The sequence below is a fragment of the Aphis gossypii genome, chromosome 1 (assembly GCF_020184175.1).
Source record: "Aphis gossypii isolate Hap1 chromosome 1, ASM2018417v2, whole genome shotgun sequence".
In the NCBI taxonomy this organism is placed as follows: domain Eukaryota; kingdom Metazoa; phylum Arthropoda; class Insecta; order Hemiptera; family Aphididae; genus Aphis; species Aphis gossypii.
In genome coordinates this window covers 83346879-83371434 of record NC_065530.1, presented here as the reverse complement: position 1 = coordinate 83371434, position 24556 = coordinate 83346879, and the positions used below count along the sequence as shown (strand labels likewise).

At 27.0% G+C, this 24556-nt stretch overlaps 1 protein-coding gene across 9 annotated transcripts; it reads left to right on the top strand.

Moving 5' to 3' along the window:
• The first annotated feature begins 3450 nt into the window (after nucleotides 1–3450).
• Nucleotides 3451–22651, top strand: LOC114131118 (neural proliferation differentiation and control protein 1). Of its 9 annotated transcripts, XR_007603150.1 has the most exons (10): nucleotides 3451–3720; nucleotides 12535–12759; nucleotides 13479–13730; nucleotides 18655–18721; nucleotides 18797–18958; nucleotides 19820–19928; nucleotides 20085–20160; nucleotides 20887–20919; nucleotides 22397–22467; nucleotides 22557–22651. XR_007603150.1 is itself a non-coding variant. In XM_027996367.2 (9 exons), exons 1-9 carry the CDS (start codon nucleotides 3591–3593, stop codon nucleotides 22402–22404), a joined length of 1062 nt encoding a protein of 353 aa, XP_027852168.1. In that variant the 5' UTR covers nucleotides 3451–3590; the 3' UTR covers nucleotides 22405–22651. The 9 variants fall into 9 exon arrangements, 5 of the variants coding, with proteins under 5 accessions (XP_027852168.1, XP_050053206.1, XP_050053208.1 ...); XR_007603148.1 differs by having other exon boundaries at nucleotides 20887–22467; XM_027996367.2 differs by having other exon boundaries at nucleotides 22397–22651.
• The last annotated feature ends 1905 nt before the right edge of the window (nucleotides 22652–24556 follow it).

The following is a 24556-nucleotide window of genomic DNA, read 5'->3' as shown; positions in this document are numbered from 1 at the left end:
TAAACCGATGTATAATATATTATAAATATTACAATTAATAAGAAGTTTTGTAGACATTTTTTGATATTTCTGATAATATTATACAGTCTAAAATCTGAGATGCTTTTAGAAATCTTAGATAGAATCGAAAATATCTCAAATTATCCCGCGCCTTTTTACGACTATATATAGATATAATATAATATAGAAAAATGACTATATTCTAACAGTAAGATAATCGACCTAACCGATGCACTTTTTAGATGAAGGGTTTGTATGTATTATAAAATAAACGTGCACATTTTAACCAAGTATAATATTGTAAATGAAAAAAAATTTGTTCACATATATATTATATAATATTATGTGTGCAAGTGCGTGTTTTGTTTGCATCTAATAAAGTTAATATATATGTTGAAATAAAATATCAGAAACATGTACAATAAATAAGCGCCACATATACGTTGAGAATATTATCAGTACGAAGATTCAATATCGTTGCAAAGAGTAATGAGGTTAATCAAGCTGGAGATCGATCACCAGCGTCATCGCTGCCTGCACTGCCGATTAACTGCATAACTGCTGTATAACTGCATTATACGTACTAACTTGCTGCCGAATACAAAAATGCAAAATACTAAAATAACGAATTTTGCAAACATTAATAATTTCGGAAAATAATTAAACTTACAGATTATCCGGAAAAGTGGACGACTACCTTTAATACGGAAATAGTTATAAATGATGAGTTACAAACAATGAACAATTGCTAAAAGTACGAATATGTACGCGTAGGTATTTATTACCTACTCTAGTTATCTCCCTGAGGCGTTACTTAAATCGTTTTACAGAAGGTCTTCGAAAAATCGAGTACACTATAAACTGTGGTAATCATATAAAAATGTAAATTAATTAATTATTTTCAGGGACGTATTGTACATACCCAGTTTGGTCTATATTAAACTAAAATAGTTAAAACGATTATTAACGATTAAACGCCCGAAATGTATTTTATCAAAATCCCTTTTTGTTTTTGTTCGTAAGAATATGTGTTATATTATCCATTGTGTGTGATCTTCAGTATGCTATTACATCATTTTTTATAGTGTTATTTACTCTGTATAAGAATGAAAAACAATCTGAACGATGGACTTAATGTTTATTGTGTAGGTACTGACTATATAGCAATACAAGGCGCTTTCAATCCGGCGGGGTTACATGTCCAGCAGTGTTTGCGAACGGAAATGCACACACACACACACACACACACACACAAACACACATTATTATATAATGTATATTTTTGTTAAAATGTGTGTAAGCTTTTCTAAAAAGCTATAAAACACTTTAATTTACGAGTATACTGTACTTGTTAGTTGAGATAAGTATATTGTTCGGTATGATGTGCAGTATAGCTAGTGCATGCTGAGAGTATTGAACAAAATTCCATTTTATAGCACGTCTGAAGTATAATATATTATAATTCACAGTGTTATGCTGTACAGATGCTTCATTCGCATAAGTTAGCATAAATATAGCATAATAAATGGCATAAATGTATAATCAATATCATAATAAGTATGTAGGCGAAAAACTTAATAAGCTTGAAAAATAATCATAAAACACAGTCAAGTTACTCGTTTTGTTATCAATGTGTGTGTCTTATTGCGTAAATAATACTGTGTTAATCGACACACTGACTACGGTCAAACAAAAATAGGTATATGAATACTAAATAATAGTAAATAAATGATAATAATTGATAATATTATACACATTGACGGTTAATAGTTGTTAATTCAATAATTAAAAGCAATAACCGAATAGTTATTTTGTACAATAACACTATAACAATGTGCAGAAGATCTGGAGATACATCAACATATTATAATAATCATATAAAAATTAAAAAAGGATTATGATTTATGGTATACGTATATGTAGTTATATAAATCATGTTTCATGCTAAACAATCTAATTATCAAACATAAAGATGAACTTATTATGGAATTTAATTGAATTGCACTACTGGATCATATGTTAATCACCTTTAATATTTTAAAAGCACGGCAAACATTTACCATAAGTGCCACTTTGTTAATTTGTTAACAAACTTGTTAGTATAAGAGCTTATATAGAGTTAAATACTTCAATAAGTTGGTTTATTGTCACACCGCCAAATATTCACTCAGAAACAAGAGTAATATTAAAGTTAATATTATTTATTTCACCCTTTGTCATCATAGTTTATTTGATAATCAATAATATATTTTAAGAATATGGCACTTTTTTTTAAAATTGTTCAAACAATAATCAATCACCGTTGAATAATTTCTATGCTGTTTGACAGAGCTGTGGTTATTGAGTTATTTGAGTTATTTGTGATATGAGTTATACGCATAATATAGTATTGTATTAATGTCTTATACATATTTTTCAATTAAAATATTTACATATCACACAACATTTTATAACTTACGTAACGACGACGATGATACATATTTTATTTCGTACACTATTAATATTTTCCCAGGTACAATTAAACGAGTAATTGTATTTACTAACTTGCACGTTTCGGATTGGGCACGTGCACTGTTTGCGGAAGAGAACGAGAACTTTTTTGATACCTAAATATATATATATACGTATATATTTTTTTTAGTTGACTTCTGTTTACCAAAAAAAAAGCACTATTAAAACGTTTTTTTCAATTAGCGAAAAAAATAACATTATTAAACTGTTTCGCCGAAACCGATGACCATTAAAATAAAAAAAACCACCGAAGCCACGCGGTACACGTAAAAGTCTAATTAGTTTTACAGTCGCGTATAACGCGCACTACACTTTGGGTCGCCGCGTCGTGTGCGACAAAGGCAGTCCGATTGACGTCGCAGCAGCAGTTAACCGCGACGCGGATACGGCCGCGCGAGTTCTCGGTACGGCGGCCTTTCGAAGAATTCAAATTTTCGCGCGCGTTTCGACGCCCCTCCGCCGCGCGTTGTTACCTCGACGACGTCTCCGGGCGCGGGGTCGGGATTTCCCGCGGCAAAACCCCGCTCGCGTGCCTATATACATTATAATAATATATAATATTATGTATAACCGTCGTGCGTATATGTATTATAATCGATTTCGTCCGGCCTACGCAACGTACAAAACCGTATACTGCAGCCGCCGACTTTGCGGGGGCATATATATATACGTACTCATCATATACATATATATAAGTACACATAATAATATTATGTATATACGTGTATATAGACGAGGGGTAGGGTAGGGGTGCAGGTAGAAGTATATACGCGTGTGTATAGCACATAGTCCCGCGGACTTTTTATCGATTCGCGACCGGCGACGGGGAAAACCCGCGGCGGCGTTCGCGTTTGCGCGCCCGTTCGGCCGCCAACGCCTCTCTATCCTCGTCCGCGGCGGCGTATTGTTTTTATTATTATTTGCGCGCTCGGCGGCGACGGCGCGACGGGCGACAACGACACCGCGGCGGCGACACACACGCACGCAGTAGCCACAGCGTTCAGTAACAGCTGCGCGCCGACCGCCGACGGTCACACGACGTCCGCCGTCACAAATTCGCCGCCGCCGCCGCCGCAATCATGTCGGCCGTGTACGCGTTTCGTACGATCGACGTCGTCCTGTTTGTCGCGTGTTCCTGTACGTTTTTCGGCGAGTTTCACAAGACGTCCGCCGCCATACCGCCGCCTTACGGTCAGACGTATCAAGACGGTAAGTCGATATCATCGTCAGCTCTCTTATACTATTCGTCCTTCGCACCCAATTTACCCACACGAAAATATCATAATATTTTACTCTATATCGATCACGATCTATCGTCAGTGATAATTTATTATGATAATAATACCTAATAATATTATATTTATATTATCGTGTTTTAGCCACCTCCCTACGTCGCAGGGTAAATCGTTTTACCTGTACTTAAGTACAATATATTTCGCTATGATTATAGCGTACGTCATGATTTGTCTGTACACCGTATTCTAATGTTTAAGCCGTGACATATTATCGGACTTGCCCGTTTTACACGAAACGTAATAATATTGCAATACTTATTTTAACGCGCACGTCGTCGTCGCGCCATTATTTCGACGTTCGCCACTTGTTGTGCTCCTTTCGTGCAGAAGTCGCCACCGCCGCCGCCGCCGCCACCGCTCCGGTCGAAATAATGATGTTTTATCGCCACCTGTTTCCCTGCGTGGATACCGTGTTCCCCTTAGGCCATCGTGCGATCGTTGAATATCATCCATAGTAATAATATAATTATTCTATTAACCATCAAGTCTCGTACGGCCGTCTTGTTCGGTTGGCGCGCAGACTTACAATATGGTATGTTGGCGTAGCGTTAATTCGCCTCATTCGTTGCTTAAATTCCGATAATAGCAGTGACATAGTGTGCTTACGTTATCGCGAATTCGTGATATTGAAATCTGTGAAAAATATTCCTTTGGACATAATACCTACATTTTCGACAAAAATAAAAAAAAACATTCTTATACATTTTAATGTATTACTATGTATCCATTTATAATGATGGGGGGAGGGGTGAGCAACATATTTTATTTATAGATTTTGGACTCATGTCACAACACTTTTTATTTTATCTTTACTCTATATATTCAATCATAATTGGAATATTGTATATTTAAGTGTATCCGAAACAGATGGTACAAATATAAACATCAGTCTCGTTACCAATGTAGAGATTTACGATAGTATGCACGCCGTACAGCGATATAGGACTCTACGTTTAAGCCCGTTACTTTTAATGATACTATGATGTTATTTTGCTAACGTTTGTATATCTGTATTAAACTTGAGGCATTAGGAAACATAAATATTGGATTTACCGCACAGACCTCTTATAGTCCATATTTACCAAGTACCGTGCGAATCGTACATATCAAATTAATGTTAAAAACCTATAATGTATATGTAGATACTTAAAATGAAATATATATGAATATTTAAGTGTATAATATACGTCATAACGACTGCGCAGAAAATACAAAATAGAAGGAAACAACAATAATATTATTGTGCGTGCAGTATACATTTAAGACATAACGTTATTCCAACTTATTCGTGTACACGATAACCATAATAATAGGTATATAGGTACTATATTATATATTATAAATTGCGCGTCAAACGACCAATAAACACCATAGGTAGCAGCTAATAGCAACACAGTACACAGATGGATTAAAAAATGTTCGTGTGTAGTTCACATAAACGTAAATTGTTCATAAATTATTAACAATGGTCTCAATTTACTTTTAAAATAGCTCATATATTACAATTTTGACTATCACAAAAGGTATCTTCTTTTCAAAATTCAAGTGTAATCCTCTAGGTATTTCAATTACATTTCTGGCTTTGTATAGTATTATATTTATTATTTAGTAATAATACACTATACGATAAGTAATAATTATAGTACTTGAGCATATTATATTTCCTGAAATTGCAGTAAATATAATTTAGTTAGATTTAGGTACTAATTTGCCTGTACAGTTTAGCATACTAGTAGATCTATAGTCACTATTTATTTGGATTTTATGTGATATGAAAAAATAAATTGCATTATAAAAAATACTATCAGTGCAATACTAAAGAGTAAACAAATGTACCTATAATCTCGTATATACAATATATCAACCTAACTTCACTACTTATTTTGTCGTGAAAAAATGTTGGTATACAACTACAAACTAATATACGAGTATTATATTCATTCATTGGACGTTAAATTGATTGTTCGGTGGATGAATTTCATAAAAATAAGGTTTCTTTTTTGATTGTGATCCATGATATTATAGTAAAATTTTAGCTAGAAAGCCTACAAAATATATAATATATTATTTAGGCTCTTTAGTTTTAGTCATTGAAAATTAATTATTTAAAAATGATTTATAGGTAATTTTTGCATGTTGAAAAAAATATGCGTAATTATTTTAATTAAATAAGTCTAGAGTTTATTATCATAATTTACAGTAAAATGTATATTTACTTAATACTATATTTGAAAGCTTACATTCGAAATTGCTTGTACAAAGCTTTTAATCATCTAACATTATTCTAACCTCACATAACTACTATATACTATGCTCTGTAGTACAAATATATTAATCATTTTATTACCATTGATTTACAATTATCATAAATCTAAATTATATCTTCAAAATCACTTCTTTGCAATTTCTTGACAATATACGACAAGTATAAACTATACTCCAAAAAGAAAATAAACGATCCACTTATTATTATGATTCTATATTATGTTCTAATTATTTCAATATACATAAGTGCATAACATTAAATCGTTAGACATTATTATGTTCAATTTAAACTGGACTAATATATAATATATTATAAAGTGTATAGTACTAAAGATAATATTATAATTTTGATTAAACTCTTATATAGGTACCTAGTCTTATTTATATTAATAATTGTTTGTTGTAATATTAAAATTATGAGAATCTATCGATTCTGCCACCTATTAAAATATATCTGCGAATCTGTGATTATCATACTTCTTTCTAACTTTTAAAAAATACATTTATACTTGACTTAATTTTGTAATTAATATTTTTGGAAATAATAACGCAAGCGAATGTATCTAAAGCAGATAATAATATACATATAATTATATTAACTACCGTTTTATTCGTCGTTCTTTATGTTAGATTATTATCAATTATCGATCACAGTAAATACATCATACAAAAACTCTATAAAACAAGATGTGTATACAAGTATTTCAAATATAACTATATATTGCATAATATAATATAATTTATAATATTTCTATGTAAATAAAATGGAACTATAATTTTTGTTCAGAGAGATTAATTTTTACCCTGTTCAGTTGGTATAGAATAGATAGGTTGTTTTTAGACCAACTGAACTAGTGGAATCGATTTATCTTTTACCCTAGCTAAAAAGGTCTATCAGAATCGACGAAACTTCTAAATTATATATCATCGTAAGCAGCTGTGAATTCAATTGAAAATAACTGTCCAAATATTAAAAATATACTCAGGGCCATTATATTAATATTTAATACTTACGAATATTTAATTTTCAAAAATAAACTACTAATTTTTCTCTAATATAGAGTATTAAATATTAACTTTTAGTGTAAACATAGAATATAAATTCACATTGAGATACTTTTTTGTTTTCCAGATTTAAAATTTTAAATCAATGACTTTATGTAGTAGGAACACTTTTTTTTATAATACTTAAATCAAAACAATAGGGATTTTTTTCTTGGAAAAATATTGTTTACTTCAATATTATCCATATTTTTTCTTTTAGGAAGGAAACTAATAGTAATTTAAAACTCAAAGTTTTTGAAGCATAATATAACGTATTGTGCTCTTGAATTCAATAATAAGTTAATAATCTTTTATGTCTCGTATATAGTAGAAACTTTAATCCTAACTGTAGATATTACTTTCATGAATAGTTCAAATGTTTGTACATTTGGCACTTTTAAAATTACACATTCCTGTAACTCACTGATACTTATAGATTTCAAAAGATTCATTTATTGTAAATAATAGTACTATAATAGTTAATATTAATAGGTCAGTTTGAAACTCGATATCGAGCACCGAAACTTCAAACTAAAAAGGTTTATTATTGTGTATTATTCACAAACTTCAAAAAGAATGTTTTAAACAAAACACAAACACATTTTAGATAAATCTGTGAAATATATTTCTTCTAAATGTCTTTACTTTTAAAGGGTTAAACCTAGCTTATAACTGTAGATTTAAATTGACTTATCTTAATAAAAAACACCACTTAGACTTTTAACATCTAAAGCATAAATACAAATAATTTATTTATATTTTGTATTGGTATCCAATTCATAGATCATCATTACCTAATCGTATTACAATAAATGTTTAACTTTCTCAATATTTATTTTTTAAGTAATTTTGAATAAGGTTATAATGATAAAAAATTTACATTTTACCAGTACCTATACCTGTTACATTATTATATTATAGTATAGTATAGTATAATTACTTATTAGTAATTGAGGAGAAAAAAAAATTGAATATTTACGAATGATGAATGTTGTTTTTAATTAACTGTATTGTACAGATTTTAAATCAGGAAAATAAACATAATTAAGCCATTTTTACGTTATACAGTTTTACGTAGTGATCCACTTTACAAAAATAAAGTATAATAATTATTATTGATTATCACTCAACTATACCTAGTGTATTGGTGCGGTCGCCTTGAAAAATAATTTTAACCATTTTAACTATCGTATTATGAAATGTTTTTTAGTATAAAATAAATCTTAGATCACATTATATTAAAAATAATTCATATTTATTATAGTTACCACCAAACGTTTTTTTTATATACTGAATACATTTATTATTTGTACAGTAGTGAGTAAATCAATAACTTTATTATTTAACGTCTTAATACTAGGTATGAACAATTAAATGTTTTTTAGTTTTATTTATACTTGTAATTAAATCAATCAAAATCTATATACTGATGAATGTAAAGCTCTGAAAATATATATACAAGCGTAAATAACTGATAAGTGTATAGCTATAATAATAGTATTTTTAATCATTATTATTATTATTTATTTTTAATAAAATTGTTAAGAATTATCATTATTATACATATAGTAATAAATTTCATAAAAAATATTGATTAAAAATAACATAGATTATATTATTAGTGTGTGGTTATATACATTTTGACATTTTTTTAGTTCATTTATTTTGTTATACATCCAGGTAGATACAACTTGTATTTATATATAATATATATTATATATTGTTGTATCTGTTACAAACAATAATATGGGGCAATTTTATTAAGTACTTATCTTAAAGTTTTAAAAATAACGTCTATTAAAAAAAGTTACTTACTCTTAATTATAAAAATAACACCAATATATTTTCAAAAATCTCATGAAAATTGTCTCTTTATAAATAAAATGGATTAATATTTTTGTTGTTACTACATTATCTATAATGTGAGGAAAAACAATAACTGTTAATAAGTGTTAATATTTACAGCCATATTGGTAATAATATAACAATCTTTAGATTGTAGGTATATTAGGTATATCTAGCAGATTTTGATTATTAAATTCATGTTCTATTTTAGAATTTTCATAGTATTAATAGAAATATCAAACTAATTAAATTATTTTTTAAATTATTGTAAGAATTTAATATTTTTATTTGTTAAAATTAAAAGTTTTTGTACTGAAAACTAAACTCGTTGAAAAGTTATATGTAATGTTTTGATTGTATTTATCGGAAATAACTTAATTTTTCTGTTCACCTTCATATTTAATTATTGTTTATATTAAGACTTATAGACATACAATATACAATAAGCATATGATTTTACTTAATGTAATATAAATTTTGATTTTGAAATATAAACGTATCAGTTTTGTAGTTTATTATTATCACACAATGTTATATGATTACCTAATAATTATAATAAATATAATAAAATATATATTATATTACCCGTATAATATTTTAAGTAAAATATGTGCTTATCATACTATATTGTTATATATAAGTAAATATTTGGTGATAGGTAAACTTACAAATATTATTTGATGAAAGATGAAACTGAAATTAAGTATTCTTAAACAATTTAAGCTAAACTCGGCTATTCGCTTAAATAATTTTTAATTTATTGATTATTCACCATGCAAGCAAGATTAATAGTAAAAGTATACCAATATCTAAAATAGTATAATCATTTTCATGACTTAACGTATAGGAGTAAGTATAGTTCGCGACTGTCAGTGTCACTCACTGGTTGTAACTTATGGAAATGAGAAATGTAACGGCAGGTGTTTAGTAATGAAATGTGTATACAACAATAAAGACTACAAACACAATAAAACTACACATTTTAATACAAATTTGAATTAGGTGCTTATTTAAAAATCGCAAGTATGTATTTGATGACATCGATAATCAACTCTTTAATATTCATATAAAGTATGTATATTTATACAAGATATAAATTATATTATGAAATAATGCTTTGTTATTACCTAATCGTATTCCAACAATATAACAATTAGTAATTAAAAAGGGGGGAAAATAAGTATAACCGCTCTGATGTAGGTGTCGAGTGTACCTTGCCATTGAGAATTAGACATTATAATGTGCTTTTGTTAAATTTGAATTCAATGTCAAAATATAACGGAAAACGGTTCTAACCGATGACGGTCTGTCTGCATACGTTATTAAGTGTATTTTTAATAATCTTAGTAATGAAATTAAAGTATCTAAGATCTAACTAATTGTTTTATGAATACCCTAAACATTAGACTGAATAAATTTTTGCCGAAAATGTTGAATTTGAAAACATCATTGTATGTTAAAATCATGATAATAGTAATATTATATGTTTTAAACACCTACAAATAATATTTGTATAAGTACATCAACTTCAAAAGTCTAAAAAAAATGTAGTTGTCACATGTCTATAAATCGTCTAAAAAGTTAAAATATTCAAAAAATTATTCTGTCAACTCGTAAAAGAAAGAAATTGCCTTGAAATTCATTTTAAATCGTGTACGAATAGAGTAGATACACATTGTTTTCTGTTAATTATTTAAATTATCAAGTTTTTTTTAATTATATTCAAGCAGGTAGGTACATAATATATATCTTTTTAAAATTCATTCTTATCAACTGTTTTTTGTTTTTATTTCATCAAATTAATAACTTGTAAGTTGTAATCTAGTAACAAGATTTGTATAACACACACAATAATTATATTTGATATTATTGTCATTATTTTATGTATTTATATCTCATATTACATGTTATAGATTTTAATAACCTAAAATGTTTTTGGAAAATACACATTTTATGAGATTTTTGAAGTCTTTTAGGAAAATATAATTTGTAGGTTTCTGTTTTGTTTTTAATAAATAAAATTATGTGTTTGTCTATAGAAATAAAAAGTAATATTTTTTTTTGATTTTTAAATCATTAATTATTATAATATTGTACGCATGTTGTTGAAAGTTATTTCTTCGAATCTGGGTAACCGCTGCTCATTTGTTTATAGTTGAATGTTATCTAAAGTTACAAAACATAATACTGTACATACTACTTTTAGAATCAAAATATTTCTATTAAAAAAAATCTCTTCAAGACGTTAACGTAAATCGATAATAAAAATTAATAAAACCAATTTACAGACATGATATTTAGGGATCACAAAATATAGATAATAATATAAATGTAAATAATAGTAAATATAGTTCAAATTATATAAAATTTACATATATTTATATAATACGATGTGTGTTTCATAATAAATAATTAATATTGTTTTGTTACTACTCACCATAAACACAAAATTATCATTTAGTAATGCATTATAAGTAACATTTTAAACTTTTAATATTAATAACATTTTCACTTTGACTACTAAAAATGATTTATGGGTACAAAAAAATCTATATATACATCATTCATAAAACTTAAATGTTGGAATAATATTAAAATAAAAATTCATTATATTAGATCACATAATATTTATTATATTTATATATGTTTATGTAGTTGTGAAAATATTGAAATCAAATGTATAAAAAGTATTTAGTTAATCAAAATCCAAAAATCCTAATCAAGAAAAAATTAATTGTTTTTTTATTAATACATGATAAATTTTTAACCTTAAAAAGTTGAAACTCTTTTAAGGCATCTAGAGTATACTACTATTATTAATTCGTTTTGTAATTGTGTTTAATTTAATATAATTTTTACGAGATAATTTTTTTAATTTAACAACCCGAAGGTAATTTTATGAAATTTGCTAATTTTACTTGAATAATACTGATTATCTGAATATTTGAGTAGGTATACTATATACTCAGTGTATAGTGATATAAAAATACAATATTATTATCGACTATCGTATGTTCACCTAGAACCATTGCTATATGACTGAAAAATAATGTAGTCATCGGGTCTTTTTGACTGCAGCTGTGTACACAGATATGATCAATAATGCAAGCCAAATATTGCAAAACTGAGAAATAATATTGGCAAGGATTAATTATTTTATGTATATTATTTACAAAATAATAAAATAAAAAACGAAGGTTATTGTTTATTATTGTCACTTTTATTTAACAATATTTTTTCGGTCGTTATATATGGTCATAGGTGATACGGCTCCAGGGTAACACGTATTTTTTATCAGTAAAGTTGTCTGTATATATCTACATCCGGTTGAGTACGCAAAAAATGTGATAACTATGATAATATATACTGAGTGATTTTTTAACATATGGCAATCATTAGAAAATATTTTGTGTGTATATAATTTTCAGCTATATGTATTATGTATAATGTATTAATGTATATTATATATGTAATGAGTGTATTAAAAGTGTATATTTTACAGTACCTAACACCAAAATTCTTATTGTAATAAATGTTGGGTTAATGTTTTTATGTATGTATATATTATGTGTAGACGAAAAAGAGTTTATAATCGATCAGTTGGCAAAAATTATCAAGGATCAAAGCTATAGGATGCGGAATAATCTTCAGGACTCGTATCCGATTCCCCTCGATCAGATAGACGATAATAAACAGTCGTTCACATACGACCTGGCATCAAATCTACCTGAAATAAATACAGGCAATCAGGAAATACCATTCGCTGTATTGCCAAACGATCGACGTTACCATCAAACAGGTAGTTGGTGGTGGATAGCTTTCGAGTAGTAGTTTTATATTATTTTCTCTCTTCGTGCATGATATCGTATCAGTACAGTATTTTTTTTTATCACTTTTTGTAGATCACTATTAAGTCACAGTTATGATTATTGAAATCCTTAACTTCCAGTGACTATATAATTTAGATTTTATATAATATTATATTTTGTTACTATAATAGGTAAATTATATTGCTTTATGTTACATGAGTAATGTAGTACTTGTTAATAGTATGGCCTCTAAATTAAATGTATTAAATTGAATGGTGCACTTACTGTCTTTGTGGTAGATAAAGCAACTCTAAAATGACATGTTAGTCAACCTCGGACAGTATTACCTATTTTCAGATGGAAACTATAGTTAATAAACATTTTATTAACGATTCGTTATTATGATCTGTGGTTTGGCACTATTATATTATATATTTTGATTTATATTAAATGCATGCAATTATTTTTCCGTGTTTTTAAAATTATTGTTATAATTATTTATGAATGTATATATATATTTTGTGCAACGATACGCTTTGTAATGAATAATAATTATCATATATTTATCATAATATTATTATATTTAATTAGAACAGTATCAGTATGAAATCCTTTATATAATATTATTTAATTAAATACACAGCAAATTAATTTTACTATTTTATTTATTATTAATGATTTTTTGTAACACGTATTGTTTGTGGTTAAGATTTTTCCAGTAATTTGGTACCACCAGATCATGGTCATGGTCTCCATAGATATCATAAAAAACTAAGTACCAAAAGCAGTGAAGTACAAGATAATTCGTTGCATGGATCAAGCGGATATGTTACATCTAAGGTCACAACGGAGAACATGAGTAGCAGTGAAGTATCTATGGATTTACCGCAGAGTACTTTTATGCACGTCATACCATTTTCGACTCATTCAAAGTTCAGCCAAGATGATTACTATTTCTTTGGTATGTTTAATTTTATTCATGGTTTTGTATCTGATCATAGATAAGTATATATAATGTATTTGATTATCGGCAGTAATAATACTCGTAACTTTTTATAGTATTCCTTTTAAACTGATAATAAAAAATAAATACAAGATAAAGAAACCAGGTATTGTAATAAATGCTTCCTCTAACCTCAGTGAAAAACTGAAGAATAAACTAGTTTAAATTTGTAATATTATTAGACTTATTAGACATAAAAGTAAATTATAATAAAAAAAAATATTTAGTTAAATAATACTTTATAAAATCAATTAATTTAACCTATTTCGAATTTTAGAATTGTCTAAAAATCACATTTTCAAACCAAAAATTACAAAATGCTCTTAAAAAATTATTTCTTCTACTTGAAATTCAAATGCAACTTATATTTTAAAACACTAAAATATAATAACAGATACAATCAAATAAGTTTTCAAAAATCTTGTAAAAAAGAAGTATTTTTGATTTCTAAATAGTACTGTATTAATATACTTCTATCATGAAATTATAGTCACCCTATAATGTAACGGCTAAACTTAATATAAATTATGTTTAAATAAAATAATACATTATATATTTAAATGGATAATTATTATTTTTTTTTTAGTCAAATAAGTAATTAATCATAAATATTTATTCAATATTAACATATCTGTGAATTGTGGAATTATAGTTTTTATAGCTAAACAGATTATTGTGACAGTTAGTAATTGCATAAATAATTTACTAAAAGCAACAAATGGCAACAATTTTAATTTTCATATTAATTGCTACTAGAATACAATCAAATATACAATGTATTATATATTTCGTCATAGTAAATTAATAAATATGTATCTCGTAATTGAGTGGGGCCTAGTAATGGATTTATTAAATTTTAATTTAATAATATAATATTGTGTATAAAAACTATTCTGAGTGTAGGGTATTGTAATGTATACAAGTTTTTTCAAAAATTAATCATTGATAGTAAATAATAATTTATATTAAGTTCAAAGTTACAAGTTTTATGAATTTATTATTATTACGAATATTCTTTTAATGACAAAAAGATAACTAAAATCTTCATTTTCTTATTTAATCCAATTTCGAAGATACTTTAATTTCAAACGTCTATACTAATATTGTTCATATTTATTTTTATTACTTTTAGTTTATGTGTATTATAGGAAAAATTTATTGAAAGATTCGTACTAAATTTTTAATTCTGCAAACTACAGAGTATGCACTATGCATACATACATATTTTCAACTAAAAATTGTTAAATTAATTTTTTTTTTTTGATTTTATTAAAATTTGAATTTCAAACAATTATATAAATTAAATAGTATAATACAATATGTATTTTCTATAATTTTAATATTCTAAAACAACAACATTTGTATGGTTTTTTAATTCAAATTTCAAGCTTTTTTACCAATTCTAAACATTTTTTTATCAGTTGTTTAAAATATTAAAAGACTTCAAATTCCTATTTATAGCTTGAATTTAACCTAAATATTTTGAAAATTTCAATGTGGATAAAAAAGGTAACTAGTAGGTAATTGTGTAATATAATATTAATTTTGTATGGTTGTTTTTTGAATTATAACAAAACATAGAAAATCATTAAAGTGAAATGTTATTTTACGTCTGAATTTTCAATGTGTTGTCAAAATGTATGATAACTCATTTAAATGTGTCTTGTTTATGCTCAACTCTTCTATTTAAATTCCAATAAAAACAGCTTGTATTAATCTCAAAGGGGCTGAGAAAATATTTTTCCAACTTCTTGAAACAAACATTGACCTATTAATATAGAAATTATATGTTAAAAAAATTTTGCAAACATATCAATCAAATTCAAACAAAGAACATAATATGCACGAGAACAAAATTTCAAAATAGGAAGTCATTTTTCATGTTTTTAGAAAAAGATTAAAAATATAATATTAATGTCCGTGTTCATAAAAAATGTAGTTATATTTTCATTATAGATGTTAATACAAATTTAATATTACATAATACATAATGGCAATACAAATATTTGATAATGTAAGTAATATTAATAACTATACTATATAGTCAATGATATATTCACAAGATATAAAGAACATAATAATTTCTGTGCATAAATGAAATTTTTAAATTATATAAAGCTTTCGCTCTACCTAACGTGTACGATAGTTGATATCAAAATATTGATTAAGTCCAGTGAGTAGCTTAAGTCTCTCATACAATTACTTTTTAAAATTATTTTTTAAAGCATTATTATTATCTAGTAACGCTTAAATTGTATACATGTTAGGTTTTTCTACTGATCGCCTTACATACAAAACGTATATAGGTATATACTTTTGGTCAGGTAACAAATAACTCTGTTTCCACAAAAAAACCTACAATTCATGATTTTAATCACTTTATAAAAACATATATCTGAAACATACCAACTTAAGAAATGTTTTAAATTTTTGGGAAGGCACTAATAGTTTTAAAGTGCACTGTGCAGTGAATATATGCAAATTTATCTTTATAGTTAATTGAATAAGTAAAAAGTTTGCTTTAATGGTTTAATGGCAACGGGAAATCTCATTTCGTTCACTCGTGATATCATTAGTCATATATAAGAGTAGTATAATTAGAGCAAAACGGAATATAGGTATATCGTATGTTCTTAAATGCACGTATTTTAAATTGAATTAGGGTATTTTTGTGAAATATAATGTTTTATAACACTAGTTTATTAAAAGGATACATATACAATATAATTCTTAAAACTACAATATTTTTTAAACCCCCAAAATATATATTTTGTTAAATAAATCTGTATTTGATTGTAAAAATTAATATAAACTATAAACTCATATTTTCGGATATGTGTTGTATTTGACATCAATTAAATTAATTGATTTTTATACAAGTTATGTTTGCTTACTAAGTACCTTACTAAGTATTACAATTTAGTTTTAAATATATTGCCAAATTTATATAACTTAAAATAATTCTCCTAATATAATTATAAATAATTATAATATAATAATTATTTTAAATATTTTAAGAAACACCAGTACAATGCGTCTGCAATCACATATATTGTATGCGATATACCTAACTTTAATAAGAAGGTATAAAATTATGAAAATTCGTGTATAATTAACAATTTATTGTGTTATGAAAAAGACTGAAAGTGTACACGATCTTAAAATTTATTAAATATTTTTCTATTGTTGTAGGTTTTTCTATAATTATATTAAAATATAAGAATGTACAGCATACTATTTACAGTCACGATTACACGCAATTCGCTAACGTCATATCAGTGGAATCACAGATTTGCACGTAAAACCGTTTTGAAATCTTATCCAGTAGATCCTGAAAGGTGTAACTAATTTTATGAGAGTGTGTATATGAAGAGTAGGAGGAATGGGCTTCAGTGGGCTTCTGGTGGCATAAAGTTCACCTTCTCTCCTCTCCAACAATTAGAAATTTAGTACATCAGAGAACCATGTTTATAGTAATCTAGTTGTGAGCTACTTTACTTAGGATAATGATAGCCTCCTCCCCTCATTCCAAAATGCAATCTAATGTTCATCTAAGAAGTGGGGATGTATAGCATTTAAGTATTTAGCTAGATTAGTTAAACTCTCGGTAGTTGCGGCGATGTGCATCTGTGTAATAAATAATTTAGCGATTTTGAACAGACATTTGTAAGCAAAAATAATTTTTAATCCATTTTAAATTATTATTGTATTGATAGAAACTAGAAAGTTTACATAAGGTGGGTATATTCATAACTACGTAGTTAGGTAGATATAACGTTAAATGTGATTTATGTTCAAATTATTCTATAATTAGTCTAAAATTATGGTTAGTTTTAAACAACTGTATTGAATATTAATATACATAATTAATTTTTATACTTTAAACAATATAGTATAAAAAATTATTTAGAAATAAAAATACAAACTAAATTTATGGTTGATATAAATATAGATAAGTAAACGTTTTCGTTGACATAAAAATACACAAATTTATACCTAGTTTAAACTTACGGTAATTTATTTAGTGTATTCACAGATTAATAAATATAAAATATTAATAGGTACTAGCGAATCAACAATTAATTAACAAGGTGTCTTTTAAAAAAAGTCGAACAGTTAGATTAAAGCTAATTATTAATCTTAACAAATCTGATATGCACGCGAGACCCATGAAAAACAACACTCTTTAGTCTTTAATGTATTTTTTAGTTTTTCAATACGTTTTTGATACTTAAGACTTATGAGTGTCATAAAATGATATGTTTATATTGGAAAATGATGCTTCACCGATATTCTATATTATTATGTACCATCTATATAATGCACGTATCTCTATATGTTTTATAGAGACCTTTCGACAGCGGTAAAGTTTGACAGATTATACTCTACAAGATAAATGATATTATACCTGAATCATTTCTACTGCATTATAAATCCTTACTTAATACTAAATATTACGTTTATATGTAATTATGGTCTTTGGGTTATTAGGTAAACACAAACAAGTTACATATCCATTCAATAACCAACATTGAATATAACACATTTTCAAAATTGAATACATAAAATATGTAATATATTTTTAAATGGATGTATTTACAGATTTGATTTGTACGTATATTGATTTAAAAATGTTCAAATGCATTTATAATAGACAATGTAATGTTTTGAAGTGATATTTTAATTATTAAGTAGGTTTTTATCATTATTATATGTATCCCTTTAAGCTCTAATGGAAAATAGACGCTCTAAACATACCTTTTATACGTTTTTGTTCGTTAGAATTATATCTTATTATGTTGATCTGTTTATTATATAGATACATAGGAACACATATTTTATCAACAGCTAAACATATAATTTTTCGATTTTTGTATTCCAGCTAAAGCTGCTGGCGTCGGTTTAGCTGTCCTGGTTGTCCTGCTTATATCGTCCATAGCATGTTACAGGTTTGTGTTTCCTGACACTAAAGATCCGACCTCATACGATTGTAACCTATCACATTTTTTTGTATAAAATTTCAGAATGCAAAAGAATAGCAAGGCAGCTGCGGATATAGAGTACCCGGCCTACGGTATCACTGGACCCAACAAAGATATGTCACCTACTGGTGACCGGCGCTTGGCACAGTCCGCCCAAATGTATCATTATCAACACCAGAAACAACAGATCATAGCAATGGAAACGTGAGTAAAAATACCATCGATGCAGGTATAAAATTCTTGGCATTGCTGAGAAAAAAGAAATTCTAAGCAAATAAAACGTACTTCAATTTTTAATATAATACATGATTGAATATTATCGGTAATATCTACATTTGAATTACAAATATTGTTTGATTTAACACACAGTAAATATGCCATAATATTGCACAAAATATATGATATAGTTTAATAGTTAACAAATACGCAGTATAAATCGTTTAGTGCGTCGTCGGTCAACACTCCATATCGGTTAATCGTATACGAAATCTCAAGTCCCAGCTGAGTTTCTTATGTTTATTTGATCGTTTAGTTCAACCTATAAGTTAATGCGAACCAACTTTCCAACATCGGACCCTTTGATGTTATGCAATGTTTACAGTATACAATTTATTTAAATAATAATGGACTAAATATGTAATATACATATAGTATACACGAATACTTTATTGAAAATTAAATCAATGTAAACCTTCAATTTCACAAACTCCGTTATAGCTTATTGCAGCGTTAAAACCAATCGAATAAGTTTAAAACGAATGAAACAGTAAATTTATATATTTTTACAATTTGGAAAAAATTATTATTTTGTTATTGGTTTCAAGTGTTCCAACATTTTCCGAGCAAAAAACAAATCAAACACAAAGCTTATTATTTTTATAATCGAAATAAAATGCCCGCAAGGTAAAAAATAAAAATGTATTTGTCTTTATTATCTTTTTGTCAAATCTACCATATCGTTTGTTATCGGAATAACACTAGGAAATGCGATCATCTCGTGCGTCACGAACTTACGAATGAAATAATACTATAACTATTAAAACAAAATAATCGTTTGCTTCGCAGGAACAGTACGGTCAAAGAAAGTCGATGCGGCTCAGTCAGCGACCCAGACAGCGATGACGATAACGAAGAAGGCGATTATACAGTTTACGAATGTCCGGGATTAGCACCAGTACGTTATTTTTATAGTATAGTTTAATAGAAAAAAACGCAATTGAATGTACTTTAATATTATACTATTATCTATCTTTAATTATTAAACGTATTTAATTTTTAAGTGTTTCTCATAAAATATTAAACATGATGGATGTACGCGTTCGTGTTTCAGGCAGGAGAAATGGAAGTGAAAAATCCACTGTTCCTGGATGACAACACGCCGGCATCTCCCAATGCTGTTATAAATAGTAAAGACAATACTGCGGGAAATGGTGTTATACCAACAGTACCCGTCCCATAATAGATAACTAATGGCCTACCATCCTAAAAATATTCGTCTATAGATACAAAAAAATTATCAAAAACGATATTTTTTTTTTTTTTTTTTTTAATTTTAATTCTTTATTATTACCTATTTATTTAAATTATTATTTCTTTACCTATAAGGTATATTAGTATATTTATATATATATATATATATATTATATACATAAATCAAAACAATTTATTATGTGGAATGGATATAAAAGGACGTGATAATATTACATAATATGGAACTGGGACCATATACATGCGCAATTCTAAAGAACTCGCATGATATCTGACTGAATTCGTGGAATAAAGGTCCCCGAAATTTTTTTTTTAATTTTGATTGCTTATTTTACGTTACCCTTCCCAAACACTTTACATCATTAATATTCGAAATTATATTTAGTCGAACATTTTTTTAAAAATGGAACTGGATCGAGAGGACGGAATACGATGGTATTACGGATGACGTCAAAATTACTACTCCTTAAAACTGACTATGTTTTGAACGATACTTTTTAACATACATCGCTGTCTATAATTAGTGTACATCCGTCTAGTAGACACGTAATTTAAATTTAAATCCATAGATATTTTGTTAACTTCATAAATTATCGAGTATCCGATTTTAAACGTTTGAAACAATAATGTTTTATATTTTTCAGAACATCCGGAATTTCTTATCGAACGTGACAATAGTGAGTTATTTTTGTTGTTTTTATTCAAACAAAAAAAAAAAAAAAATTAAGTACATTACGATTTACCCAAAAACCGATGAGCTTAAAATTACCACTGAAAACCGTTATTTATTTTGTTACAGTTTTAAATATATTTACGAAAAACTTATACCATATTTAAACAAACAATTATTAGAAAAAATATATAATTAATTATACACGTATCCTATTCCTGATTTTATGTAATATTTACAACAAGTCCATGTTTTTTACCTAAGTGCGCACTAAATTAACGATATTCTTCTATACATTTCAAATGGGTTATTACAATACATCTAATAAAGGTAGAAAATATTTTATAGGAAAAGATAATAAGATATTTAAAATTTACAAATCGTTTTAATTTCGTACTATACGCATATATATATATATATATATATATTATATACACCACAGGCACGTAAATATTCTGCATACGAATATATATATCATATTATTCGGAAATACTGTTTTAAATATATATTATATTAATCATATTTTACCCGTTAACTATATTATATTTTAAATGTCTAATTATTTTGTTATTATTTTGTTCGTACAATAGAATATGTTAGTTTTAGTACCAATGTTAATTAATATTAGTCAATTCATTATTGTTTTTATTTTAAAGTCTTCCAAATGTATTAGACCACTCAAACTCTTCCGCTCGATATGTATATAGTGATATTACACATAAATATTATACTATAAAGGTCAATGCTATATACTACATACATACATACATAAATATGTATACATATATTTATTATATAGTATATCCTAGATATAAACTATATTTTAGGTCGGTCCAATTGTTAAAAAATATTTTTGAGCAGATTTTTTATGTGAACAATATTATTATTCGTTTAAACCAGAATTTTATAATGATGTAGGTACAATATTACAATACGTCAATACCATATATATACATACATACTGATAAATAGTTAGAATGTAATTTGTGTATGAAATTGGGTAAAGCCGTTAAGTTGTGATAGAAAAGGGCCCAGTAGAAATGTATGGAATAAAATACGTTGTTTTATGATGAGAAAGTATTTATACACGTCTACTTGGATAATTAGTTCATTTTTTCAAATTTACGAACCGTTACAAAAAAAAAACAGTATTTAAAAATAAGCTCAAGTTTGGGTACCCGTCTTAATGTTATTAATAATATCAACCGAGAGAAATAATTAAAATATAACTTTAAAACGCGTAGGTATACTGAAATCTTGTCTCAGCTTTATCGCGGTCGTTAAATTACCAAATACAAACTATTAGAAAATCAAGAGATGAATAATATACACCTAACTGCGGTAGACTCACGATGTACAACAATTATTCAAGTTTGTAAATTAAAAATTTTCAAACGTATCGAGCGAGATAGTTTTAGATCATATAATAATATTATACCGTACTATATTGTATAAGTAATCGTACAACTTACTTTAATGCCCAGGTATTTAAATTTGAAGTGGTTGTCAATTCAAATGTTTTGGAAACCCTATCAATTAACATGCTACATAATTTGTAAGTTAAGCTAAGTCAATTTATTTATGGTAATTCGTAATATATATATATATAATTCATCATGATTATAATTATTATTATCATTGCAGGTATACTATTAATATTATATTGTTAACAGAGTTTGAAATATTTTAACTAAAAGGAAAATCTATCAAATACACCATTATCATTACTGTAATAACTATTAGTTTTGCGTATTTATTTTGATCGTACCTACTACCTAGTATCTATATTATATAGTACGCAGGCGTAGTACAACAATTTGTCTACAAAACTACAAAAGTAAGTTGTATAAACACCTGTGACCAGCGTAATGCGACAGTGCGTGTAAATAATAGTATATATTATAATATATATATATACATAACTATACATCAATGTGAAATTTACGCGGGTGTTATATTCCTTACTTCCGATCCCGTTGTTCCTATATTCATGAATTTATAATTGAACACAACAACTCAAAATATAATTCTATGCGTATAATATAGTGCTTGTCAATAAAAACGTAAGTACAAACCGATAGTGTATTTTCACACTGGTTCAAAGAATTAAAACACCAGATGTTTAATGGATATCGTTCTCCGATCTAGTCCTTTGTCGGCGGCGGCGGGCCGCTATGTGTAATAAAGAGCGTCGGCTCGCGGATGTGTCTCCAATACAGTAGAATAAACGTGTATTTGTATAATATGGTATGAAAAAAAATTTAAAGATTCTAAATATGAAGTAATGCACATTTAACGGTGGTGGCATAAAGAAAAAAAAACGAAAAATATATTATAATAAGTGCTTACACGGTTTGATGTTTGTTATTATATTTTATTTAATGGAATTTTTCTGATGAACCTTGATTTTTGTTTATTTTTCAATCATCCACAATGCACCGTAGACTGCAATAATATAGATTGACTGGATAATGACGATGAGATAATTTCGTGCAATAATCTACCTATCTACAATATTAATTTTAAATAACTCCGCGTGTAGAGTAAGTTTTGAGGAGATGTATAAGCATATTCAAGCATTTGTATAATTAACTATAATATAATATTAACTATTTAGCTATAACATAATATATCTATAAGATATGAAAGAATCTACAATACCTGTATCGAATATAATGTGCCTACTACATGGCCACTGCTTTTAAAATCTTTGCTGTTTGAACTTTTCTCGTAAATATTTTAAACTTCAGTCGTAGGCCACGTTTAAGGGTTAGGTTTAGTTTCAAAATTCGAACGATCAGTTTCTGAGGTATTATATAGCCGTTTAATTATTTAACGTAAAAGTATCATAGGTAAATCAAATACATAAAGTTTATTATATTACCGTATTCTCTAATTATTTTTAGAAATTATAAAATGTTAGTAAATTTATACAATTTTCAAATCATTATATCTCAAGATTTAGTATACCTTGTAGGACTATAATATTACCCACAGTGCTTAAAGTTAAATTTGAATTGGTGCATCAACATTCAAAAATCATTTGTTCAGCAGTTTCCAGTTTAAAAAAAAAAAAACAATGGATTAAAATATATTTTGTAATTTATTACAATTCACCAGACACTGTCCTTAAATGTTGAACAAGTCTATATATCAATTAAAATATGATTCTTGAGTACCTATATTTACTTAACAATTTCAAAAATCAGAGTTTCGAGAGTTATAAAGAGAAAAAATAGGAGTGTGAATGATTGGTGAATCAATCCCGTATATATTTTATAATAAATTTAATATTTAACTGCAGGGGATATCAGTTATCGTGTTATACAATCACGATCATCGACTATCGACTACTTATCACAAGTCCACAAATCACGTTTCGGCAGGTATTATAATAGCATAATATAATTCGCGTAATTGTGGCAAGATGTTTCGCTGTGACATCTCCCTATAGTGGGCGTGATATGCGCTTATGAATCGGTCAAATGGAAAACGCGTTAAGCGATGACGTCGGCTGAAATCGATCGAGTGTGTATAAAGGATGCTACACGGACGTGAATCAATAATATAGCCAATGAACATTACAGGTATGAAAATTACGTAATAGATATTATATTAATGAAATAAATACAAGCAATATAATA